Raw genomic sequence first — 11,761 nt, 5'->3', positions numbered from 1 at the left:
TGGCTGGGGAGGCTGTGGGTGCGGAGCGGGGCCGTCCCGCCGGGCTTTCACCAGAGTCGCCTTCAGCGGTTCTGGGCCTGAAGGTCTCTGAGGCCGCCGAGGTTTTGTTGTAGTTGTTCTGGTTGGGTGCCTGGTGTTAGCTCTTCGACCTCCGAAAATAAGCTTATGTTATTCTGCAAGTGGACTCCTAGTTAAGTCAATTTTCTTTTTTTTCCACTTCCCTTCAGCCTCCTGCTGTTACCTACTAAGAAATACATATTTCGGGTGCGGTGAGCTCCTCGTTTTAGGGGAGTGTTGGCTGGGCAGGGAAGAGAAAGGGGGTCACTGAGGGACAGGACGGGGGCTGTGTTGGGCTGGCGGTGCCTCTCCTCCCTGTCAGTCAGTGTGTCTGGACCAGCTCTGTGTGTACCCCTTGTCTCACCGGTGGGCAGTAATGAAGGAAGAGGTTCAGGATGTGGGACAGAAACCTGTGGGAAACGAAGAGTTTTTATTCTCCAAAATCACTGAACAGCTTGCTTTCCAAAAAGTAAATTTTCCCAGAAGTGAATTTTGATCCCGTCAGGTATTTTTAGGTGCAGTGTTTACTAAGAGGGCTGTGGTGCCAGTTCTGTCGCCGTGATTGAACATTCACGTCCGTATCTGAAGGTGAGGCACCACTGTGTCTGACATCACCTGACAATATTGTGTAACTCTGAGCAGGGCAACCACTGTTTATAATGTCAGATAGTTTTGGGTGGATATCATAAATCAATTGTGGTGTAGTTGCTAAGCTTGCTGCTCCTATTAAACCAAAAAATCACTTCTTTTAGGAATAATAGGAAATTATTCTTTCTGAATCTGTAGCATTAGCTGGTGAGAGTCCCTTGCGTTTAGGTATATATCCTTCTAAACCTTTCATGTTAAAGTGAGTTCAAGAATAATTTGAAGTGTAAGGATACATGCAGTGTAGGAAAAGTATGCTTGCTTGTATTTCAGACAGTGTAGCTATTACTCCCTAATACTTTTTGTCTATTTGGTGAGGGTAGCTGTAAGGTCTGCCTACCTCACTCATAATGTGCCAACTAGCTATAAAAAACCAAAACTATCTTGCAGGTGCCTTTCCTCATTTATCTCCACAAGAGCAATTACTTGGCTTGACTGCTGAGGGGAGATAAGAATTCCCTAAACTTGTCCTGTACAAGAACTGAACAAGTTAATGTTGGTATGATAATTCAGACTAGAAATTTCTTCATCAATGGTTAAGTGTGTTAAATGTGAAGTAGTTGATTTGAAACTTTAGCAGAGAGGCACTGTAATGTCCGGTTCCTGTGGGATTAGTTGAGTCCTCTCTGTTTTAGTTGGTAAAAGAGCAATTCATGCTGGAAAAGTGTTCCATATAAACAAGGAGAAGTCTGTTGTAACTGATCCTCTGTAAATATACATGTTTCATGAATAACATGATTCAGTGTCCCCTGTATAATATTTTACTTATGAGTAATTTGACACAAGCAATTGGTGAATGCTTCATTTCTAGAATCTGTAACTTTCCAGTGAACCAGGGAGCTCCTTGGGAGCGCTTAATGAAAGTATTGTTACTTTTTTAAAAAATAAAAAAATTTAAAAATATTTTGGCATGCCAAAATACAAGGCAAGTATGGTTCAACTATTTAAATTATGATGTGTACTGAAAGTCTAAAATGTGTTCTTCATTTTTAAGGTGGCTTCTGATTTGAATCTGGAAGTGACGTGCTGTAAACATGAATAATTTGCTCTTTGCTGGGTTTTTGGGATTAAAAAAAAAATTGGCTGCTTATAAACTCCCTTTTTTTACCTTCCTTTGGGTGGAGAAGAGGGTGATGGGTCCTGCACATGGTTTTAATGCTCACCTTGGTTTTTACGTAGTTCTGCAAGGCCATCTTAGCATTGGAGAGATTATGAATTTGCCTGAGGCTGCAGTGTTATGTAGCACTGTTGCTGACTTTCTTCATTATAATAATTTGCTGTCAACAAAAGGCTTTCCTACAGGAGCATATGCAGTCAGATGGTCCTTTCTTCAGCTTTGCTTTTTAACCTGTGGTTCAATAGTTTCGTTCAAGTTAACATAAGGTTGGAAGTATTTTTCTGTTTTTTCAAATTAAATGAAAGTGCGTGCCTGGGAAGAGGACCTTGTGTACTGACTGAAGGAGACATTGGAGTGTAGTCTCACTTTTTTTTTTTCTCTTTTTTTTTTTGTGAAATATGCAGTGGTAAAAGATTGAAAAATGTTTAACTGCAGCAAAAACTTAAGTGAGAAATTCCTCCTCTGTAGACCTTAGCAAATTTTGTGGGAGAAAGAGTATGATGATGGAGAAAATACTAAAAATATATGATTCTACAAGACATTATAAATCCACAGAGGGAGGGAGGACATGTCTCTGAAGGTCTATGTCTGGAAAACGTGCATGCTAAATTTTTCAAGGACCTTTTGGCATACTAATTTAGTGGCATGTCCTTCCAGTCTTTAACTCCTGCCCCACTAAAGACTTCTCTTTTGAAATTGCCAAAGGACAGGAGTGTGTGTCTCTGCATATAAATTATGAAAAGTTTGCAGTGTGAAATACGCCCTGCTTATCATATGATTTCTTGTCTATAAAGTAAATGCCTTGCAATAATTTTCATTTATAGCTGAAGTATCACTAAAGAAGTTATCACCTTATGCTTAATATTGACTGGTTTTCATCCTTTTCTCAGATTCTAGAAAAGTGGAGATGCTTGAAAAAGTTATTTCTTCTAGAAGTGTGAATGAAACGCTAAACACATCCCAAAATTTGACAGACAGCTTGCAGAGTATAGCCCCAACAAAAAAAGAGGCAAGCTCAACGAAAGAGGCATTCCCAACAGTAGCTAAAATCAATTCAGTGACCGCAGTAAAACCATCTACAGGAAAAGGGGATTCTCCGTCAGATGTTCTCTCTCATGTGGTGACTACTAGTTCTGTATCTCAAATGGATGTTGATGCTTCTGAAGATACTAAAATTGAGGAAGAAGATCTTCTAACAGATTTGAAAGACCCCCTAAATAGTTCACCACCCATCATAAAAGAAACTATGGACTCAGATGGAGGAGATGACTATGTTCCTTATGAAATGACACCAAATTCCAGATACAACCCAGACCTTCTCGAGATGCCAGAAGACGATGACTCTGACGCCATTAGTAATTACAATGAGGAGATCAAGACCCTTGATGAGAAGATAAAAGATGTTTCTGTCACAGGACTGGAAGAAGAAGACGAAGAAGACACCCATTTCTTTTTTCACCTGGTTGTAGTTGCCTTCTTAGTAGCTGTTGTTTATGTCACCTATCACAATAAGAGGAAGGTAGGTGTGCTGTGAAAGGTTGAGAGAAACACCTGTAGTATTTAAAATTAAATTGCATTGCTTGTACACTTTTCTTATAAGAGGAACTTAGCTTTTTGGAGAATGGAATCTTTGACCTCTTAGTCTTGTTGTGATACTAATATGCAGATCATTACTGTCATTTTTATCTGCACAATTAAAATGAACTTGAATGAAACATTTTAGATTAGAAAATCAATTAATTGATAACATCAGTAATCAATCAGTTCAGTAGTGGACACTGGCAGTTTACAGCACGAGCTCTATAAATGAGACCTGAGCCAAGTTGAGCGAAGGCGATTGATTAACTCATTTTGTTTCTGCACAGGATTATAAACAGCAAATTAAGGAAGGTTTAATCCCAAATAGTGTGGGAATGTCCTTGTTACAACAGTGATAATCCTTTGTTATTACAAAGTTATTCACTTTAAGGTGGCCTTCATATCATGGGAGTTCTGAGGGGTTAACTACAAACTTTTGGGAATGTTTAACCCTCTTTCCAGTTTTACATAGAGAAGCCTAAAATTAGTGTTTTTAGGTAGCTGTTTCTTCAGTACAAACTAATTCTCTTTATCTCAAACGTAGCTTGATCAGTGTTATTTCAAAATGTATTGCTAGCATAGAAAATGAACTCCAGCCCAGCCAGACCCAGTACAGGTGCATGCACAAATTTGCAATAAATCATAGGTTAGTTTTTAGATATGTTTATCCTTGTAGACATCACTGATTTGGTTGAGGATTTGGGGGACTCTGAAAAGAACAAGCTAAAAAACTCCAAAAACTTCTACTTTATAGTGCAATGCTATATCTTGAATGTGCATTTCTAAGTCTTTATAGGGGAAAACGTTGAAGACTGTGTTACGTATGAAAACTGAACTTCGAGGGAAGTTCAAATAAGTGATTAAAAAATGCCTTGTCTTTGCTACGTAAGTGAGATAATGCTCGTAGTATGATTTGGGTAATTGAAAAGCTATCTGTTAATATTACTTTTTGGCATGTAGAAATACTTTTGGAAACTGAAAATGCACTAGTACTTTAAGTGCATAGATAGTAGCATGTATTTCTATGAGACAACAGTCAAACTGGTTTAGAGTCTCCTTTTTCTTTCCCTGCACCCACTTACACCGTACCATTTCCCCTCTTGCCAGTATAGTTGCCCTGGGTAGTAGATTCTTTGATGATGTTGGTAAGAAACAAGGCTAGATAGAGTGCAGATAATAGACATTTAAAAATCTGATCACTTGAGTGCTTTGATTTATCTCGTAACCTCAACTGCTCTGCTCATGTTGCTGAGGGGGGCACTGAGCTGTAATACAGAGACGGTTTATCAAATTACACCATTGCTGCTTCTGTTCCCTTTTTTTTCAGCACCGGTGATACAATTATTTTTAAAAAGAGTGAATAGTTAGAATAGTTAAGATGAATAAACTAACAAATGTCACCATCTGGCGACAGGTTAATAGCCTGTATATGCAATACTTCTGAAGCTGCGCACATACCTTTACTGAAGGAGTTGTGGGTTGAATGCCGTATTTTTTCCAGATTGCCACTGGGGTTGCCAGTAAGTGAGTCGATGGCAAGGACAGTATGGGAATGGCTGACTGCTAGTGCCATTTTTTGTAGCAACAGTGACGCCATTGCCAGGATCAAGGGGTAGAGCTGTGATATCAATAGAACTGTTAAGCTGTCTGTCAAAACTAAAATGTTTCTCTGTAGCATTGTGTAAGTTGGCTGCTTTTTCTTTCAGATCTTCTTATTGGTGCAGAGCCGAAGATGGAGGGATGGCCTGTGCTCTAGGACAGTAGAATATCATCGTTTAGATCAAAACGTTAATGAAGCGATGCCTTCCCTGAAAATAACTAATGACTACGTATTTTGAAAGCACTGTGATTTGACTTTGCTGAACTTATCACTCTTTGCCTGCCTAGTCATGTAATGATGTTCAGGTATTCGAAATATGCTGCTTGTCCTGAAATGAGATGTACTCTCTTTGACCTGGATGGTTTTGAGATTAAATCTCATGCAAGATCAAGGGCATGATACATCTGTTTGCTACTTTGGTCAGGTTTTATGTCAACTATAAAGATAAAGAGTTTAATAATTAGTGCTCTTTCCATTCATTAAGCATTATCCTTTCTGTCTGGGGCAGTCAATAGTGGTAATACTAAAAATAAGCATAAAATATTTTAGGTCTAATAAATTAATGACTTTGGCATCAGTAAATCAAACTAATGATCTCTCTGCTAGTCACTTATACGGCTTATAAATCCCACTATATTGCAGAGTTATAATTACTTTTTTCTGTGCTTAAGTCCTGATGCTGCAAATATTTCATCTTTTTTTTGTTGTTGTTCTGTTTTCTTGTTGCATAAGTTGATGCTATTTTAGGCAGAATAGCTAGTGTGGCAATTTCATAATTTCTGTATATGTTCATGCAGTAAATAATTTAAAAATATTTGTATAGAAACCATTTTATTACAGAAGTTATATACCATATATTTCTTTAAAACGTTCAAGATCTTTGTGAAGGTATGCAGCTTCTTGACTGTCCAGTTTTTTTCTCTAACAATATATATGACTATTTCATTATCTTTGTAATTAATGAATGGAAAATAAGCCTTGCTGAATAATCTTACTAAAAATAGAGATAGTTGACAGGCTTTCAATACATCAAAGCTTTCTGTTGAATTTTAAGACAGTTGGGAAACAGTTATGTGGTTCGCTTTGTTATAAATGGTAGAGGTGAAAATGTAAGAATAATTGTTTTTATTGTTATTCTGACCCAGGTAACAGGCAGATGAAAGTAATGGTGTATGGGGCTGCCAGTCTGTGGACAGCACACTCTAATTTTTGACAAACATTTACGCATTAATGTAAATCAAGTTACTGGTACACTAGGTTGTTTTTTTTTTACCTTGTCTTTTGTACTTTCATTATTTATGTTTTAATGAGTTGTAAAATATAAAATCTTAGTTTTCTGTACATTCTGTTTGTGATTTAGTTTTCAAACTGATAAATATGTAAATAATAGTGGATCAGAACCTCATAATTAATGACTTGGTATTCAAGTAGGTATGTAACATTTTGAAAAAAATCAAATTTACAGCTATTGGCATGAGGAGTCTGAAGGCATGATACTATCTTACGAATGAAGTGCTAAAAGTTCTAAATCCTACTGTTAAATGCATTCTTTTCATAACCACAAGAAGTAAAGCACAGACAAAAATATCCCCAAACTCTTTTCTTGCAGTAATTTTTATCATATTTGGACTTGTATCACTTAATATTTTGAATAAGGTTTTTAAAATAAATGACAATAATAAGCTTGTGGTTTTCATCGTAACTGTTCACTGCTTTTTACAGTACTTCACGATAAAGAGCTTGCTTGTGCTTGGGATGGGACAACCAGTTCAAATCATCTTTTCTGTTACTGGTTGAATTATCTCTGTGGAGGGAGTGTACAGAGTTTAGTTTTACACATCTGTTAAATGGTATGTAGGGTGGATAGCAAGGCTTAAATGTGATAGTTTAAGCTGTAGGACTAATAACTTCTTTAACAAGTAGTTTTTACCCAAGTCATACAATTAATAATTCCCATAGAAGATACTTGGAACTCCTACCTGAACGCACCTGCCTTAGCAGAAATAAGGCATACTTTGTTGATTTCTGGAGTTCACATATGTGTTATGTTATTCCGTCTTGGATGTCTTCCAGAGCTCTTGAAGCATAGTTCAACTGCCTGAATCAAACCAATCTAAATGTTTTTCCTCCAGGTTTCTGAACGAATAGCAGTGTCCCCTTTAAGACTATGTCAATTTATTGGTGGAAAAATCTTGCGATTTCTTGCCCTTCTTCCCTCAAATTGTTTGTCCTTGTGAAAAGACTGTCTGTAGGGAGAGAAATTTATTAGCTTTCTAGCGTTTGGAGTTGCTCCTTCCAATAAACCCACTCTTTTAAAACCCCATAACTTTTGCAGGAGGAGGAATACACAGCTAATAGCAAGATTGCTTTTTGTGAGATTTTTTAGGGAAAACTGTCAAAGGCCTAATGTCAGCTCAATTAGTAAACCTGCGTCTTTGCAGTTTGTTTTGCCGTCATCACATGTGCTGTGGCAGTACTTGTCGAGCAGATTTAGTATTCATTAGGTGCACCGAGCAGTGTTTAGGCCTAATGGACTGCAACTCATTTTGGCTGTACTGCAGATGTTAATAAATTCTCTTCTGGAATGTCCGCTTAGCTGTCTGCTCTGAAGATGCTCTTGCATGAGGGTACTTTAGAGGAGAAAATCATATCTTGAGCCTTTTGCTCTCAGTAGTCATCTCAGTACTGGAATCCTTTGAGTTAGGTAACTGATATTTGAGGTTATGAAATCATGGCTGGCACACGTGTCTTAGCAGAGTGCAGCTTTGCCTCCCTCCGGGTACTTCACTCCAGGCACTTGAGATGAGCAGTTATTCTTTGCTTGCTCTAGTTATTGTGTACGTCCTCTTCATCTCACGAGTAAGAAAAAATTATTTTAAATATTTATACAAGCATGTTTTTGAGTAAGGCTCTTTACTAATGGTACTAAGGGCAGCTTCTTCAAGTGTTTTCAAATTCACAGGGAGTCAACATGAATTTGAAATCCTCGAAGTTCTTTAAGCAGTGGGGTTCATTTGGAGAATTGTCTAAACAGATTCTCTTCTAGGATGCTAGTGTATTTTAAGTACTCGGGGGTACAGTGATTGTAGCAAGTTGCCCTTTGGTCATACCAAAGCAGAAAGTTTGTGGATGCATCCTAGCAAATTAACTTAGATAACGATATTTGTGGAATATCACTGTTCTTAAAGCCTGTCCACTGTTGATCCACTCCGGCATTCAGCTAGTAACGCCAGCATAGCAGAGAGGCTGCAGTACCAATTACCACTGGTTATTTGTGTCCTGAAAAGGCGAGTGCTGAATAATCAGCTTGTTCCCAAAGGCAGCTTGCAATCCAGTCCCTGCCACGTGGCATATACTTGTTCACCTTCCCTTATTGCAAGATAATACCAGAAACAAAGTTAGAAAATAGTGAACTGTCACCTCCGCCCTGGCTAATGACTGTGCTGAATTGCTTCTCAGTGCATTTGTGTGTCATTGTGTCACGCTGGTACTGTAAAAAAAAGGACCGCACCCTTGTACAGATGAAAGATTTGACATGCACACAATGTCTGCGACACTTTTTTTTTCAAGTATATTTCTTCATTCGTAATAGCCCTTGGATGATTGCCTGAAGAGGGGAAGTGCCGTGCCGAATTGGCTGTTTCCTGATAGTTCCAATAAAGAGGGAAAGGTTTCTTGTGATCCTGTTTTATAAGGGCTCCGCCAGCACCGGGAGAGTGGGGCATATGTCATCCCTTGTGCAATGAAAGAGCCATTTGCTGATGAGGTAATTGGGATTGAACTACTGGGTTTTAATTTCTTTAATTGAATTTGCTTGTGGAAAATTAAGAGCAGGCAATCAAAAATTCATAAAGTGCTGAGATCAAATAGAGGAAAAAGCAAGCAGATTTACATCAGATCTTACCAACAAGAAATGTCTTGATGAATTTCTTTACTGAAGAAAGGGAACTTTCTCCCATTAAGGTGAATTATGGCTTCCATCAGTATTCTGATAAAAGGAATAAAATATTCCTGAAGAGCTTTCTGATTAAACTTCTCAAGATGAAAGTTGGGGCTCTATGTAGGTTCTTGTTAGTGGTTGGGTTTTATGAAATGAAGAGAGAAATAATGGATAGGATAGTTTAAACAAATGATACATTTCACTTTTACTATCCAGGAAATCAGGTATTTTAAAATATTTATAGTTTAATTTTCATTTAGCACCAGTGCATATTATTCAACTAAGTCAACTGTCCTTGGCTGCTGCTCGGTTGTACACAGGGTGAATAGAGAACGGTTTATCTGAGCAGCGTGGTTTGAGTTACGGGAAATTAATTTGCAACGTGGAGATGAAAAACGTGATAGCTCTTAAATAAACGCTACAAAAATAATAGAAAGGTATATTTCTGTGGCTCTGACACAGACTACTGTAAATATTAGAAGGAGAAGGGGGATGCTTTTACAGCTGTAACTCAGAATTAGGAAATCTTTCCTTAGTTTCCGAACAGGGTGCAGTAGGTGGACAAAACATTGGTCGGGGATTTTCTGAGCCATGGTCAGTTTAGGAAACCTGCGATGAGCCACAGTGGGGGAGATTTTATGAGCTTTTATTGTCTGTGGAAAGCTGAGCAAAGAGAAATCTGTCAGGTGGTGCTCGCTTGGGCCTCAATTTTCTCCCTAAATCTCGAGGCAGTGATGCTGCCAGGGCTGGGGGTGAGGAGGGTGGTGTGATCCGACAGCTGGTCCTGCTCTGAAGAGGAGGGAGCAGATCCTCCGCCCAGGCAGGGCTGTGATGAGGATGGTGGAGGCTGCAGGTGGAAGGTGGGATGGTCCCATGGGTGTTGCCAGCGGTGGGGCTGGGTTACTGACACCCCGAGAGGCTCTGCCTTCCCCTCACCACGCTCCTCTGCTCTGGAAGGTAAGAGCATTGCTAATCCAGCAAAATAATTCCTCTTTCTTTTTAAATATTTTTTTCCTGGGTTGATATTCAGTCATTCTGGGGCACTGAGCTGGTTTACCTGGCAGCCAGAGCAGTGCCAGAGCTGGCTCATGGCAGGCGATGGGAGGGTTTAGGACAGAGATGGAGACATTCCCCAGTCGGTAGCAGCAAATTCGGTTTCTTGTAAAGCCATCATTAAGCTATCTTGTAAAACCAAGCCCAAACAAGAGCATTTTACCCTCTAGAGTCCAGGTGAGCAACTGGGCACTGTAGCCTCACCATAATGGGGGTTTTTTTGGTGTTTTTTAAATTTTTTTTGGTGGTTTTATTTTTGCTTTGGTTTTGTTTTTTGTTGTTGTTGCTGAGAGACCAGGCCAGGCTGAGGATTTGAGGTTTCTTTTGCTTTGGGTTGGTTTTTGTGGTTTTCTTGGAGGGGAATCCCTGAGTGGGCTCCCTGGGGAGGCTGCGGGTGGTGCTGCCCCGTTGCAGCCCTGGAACCCCACAGCACCTGCTTGGCTTCCTTCTCCTGCCCCAAATCCCAACCGAAGCTGCATTTTGTGCTCCTACAAGGCTGAGCAGCTTTATGGGAGTCCTAAATCCTGGTGTAAGGCTGATAGAGCCGTAATCTTCAAGGCCGTATATCCCAGCCACCACAAAGCAGCAGAACTAATACCATCATTCTTCCACCTTTTCTTTTACACTCCAGTGTCCTTTAAAGAGAGGTCCCTGTGCTGGTTTTTGTTAAACTTTTCTGATATAGAGCATATGACTGTCATAAAAAATGGTTACTATCAGAACTTCTCAGCTTCACTGTTTCCCATATATCTAATTAGAGAGGGAAGAATGACATCTTTTCTGTAATTGGTCCTTAAATCATTATCAAAATCATTGAGCAGCCTCCTTAAACTTATTTTTAATTACAAGGTCTATCGCCTTGTTAAGTTATTACCACTGAAAATAACTAATCTTGGCAATTTCCTATCTTTATGAAAATGCAAATGCAAAGGTCGTGTTATCCTTACTGAGGTGCACTTGCTGAGGTTTTATTAAAGATTAAGTGAAACCAGATGGAATCACTTTGCACTGTTCTGTAAACCATGTTGAAACGGATGCAGTACAGCTATGTAAGGAAGCGCCTGGGGTTAAGAACTGAAGTTCAGGTTTGTAGATTTTCCAAGGATGCTGAAATATTTCAAATTCTGATTCCATGAATTTGGAGACTTTGATCACAAAGCTGATACTCGTTACCAGCTGGCTCTGCAAGGCAGTGGGATCACGTTGGCTATTTTTGTTGGTACCTTATTGCCTTTCATCCGCCAGTGTCACATGGTGGCTTGTGAGGACTGCTGGAGGTCCTTTTTGTCCCTGCATTTATCTACATTGTCAGAGGGGAGCATGGTTGTGCTCTCCGTGTAACTGTTCCCCCTCTGCAAGTAGCGGATAGGGAAGAAAATTTCAGAAGTTTCTATATGGCATAGTTTCCTGCCTTACAACGAGCCACGATGACTCACTTTAGGATGTATCTTTTTTTCTTTTTTTTATTTTTTTTTTTTTTCCCTCTTTTAAGGTTATCTCCTGCTTATTCTTAATACTTCTGCGAAGTTTCCAAGTGAAATTGTACCAGGGTGGCTGTTCTTGAGCTGCGGTCACTGGGGCAAGGAACAGCTGATTATCTGCTGTAAAGGTTTTCGATGTCTAAAAATTGTCCTTTCGGTATTAGCTGAGAAATTCTGCCAGTTAATCTAGAATAGGTTTTCATTTCTGATGCGTGCTGACTGTGCATCCCAACAGGTGGGATGCCAGAGGTTCAGAAAAGGATTATTCTGTTCTGCGTTGTTTGAGGAGG

General features: G+C 39.3%; 1 protein-coding gene across 1 annotated transcript; it reads left to right on the top strand.

Moving 5' to 3' along the window:
- The first annotated feature begins 2,723 nt into the window (after nt 1-2,723).
- On the top strand, nt 2,724-5,473 carry LOC104460417 (chromosome unknown open reading frame, human C5orf15). The gene is made up of 2 exons (XM_010075417.1): nt 2,724-3,338; nt 5,104-5,473. The coding sequence occupies exons 1-2, from the start codon at nt 2,727-2,729 to the stop codon at nt 5,233-5,235; spliced, it is 744 nt and encodes a 247-aa protein (XP_010073719.1). The 5' UTR covers nt 2,724-2,726; the 3' UTR covers nt 5,236-5,473.
- Nucleotides 5,474-11,761: the final 6,288 nt, after the last annotated feature.

Source organism: Pterocles gutturalis, unplaced genomic scaffold (genome assembly GCF_000699245.1).
Source record: "Pterocles gutturalis isolate BGI_N339 unplaced genomic scaffold, ASM69924v1 scaffold25142, whole genome shotgun sequence".
Taxonomy (NCBI): domain Eukaryota; kingdom Metazoa; phylum Chordata; class Aves; order Pterocliformes; family Pteroclidae; genus Pterocles; species Pterocles gutturalis.
Note: the sequence above shows the minus strand (reverse complement) of the source record. Positions and strands in the feature narration are given on the sequence as shown.

Coding starts and splice junctions, on each gene's coding strand:
- LOC104460417 (XM_010075417.1), top strand. CDS start 2,727: ATGCTTGAAAAAGTTATTTCTTCTAGAAGTGTGAATGAAACGCTAAAC. Junction 3,339..5,103: donor CCTATCACAATAAGAGGAAG/GTAGGTGTGCTG, acceptor TTTTTCTTTCAG/ATCTTCTTATTGGTGCAGAG.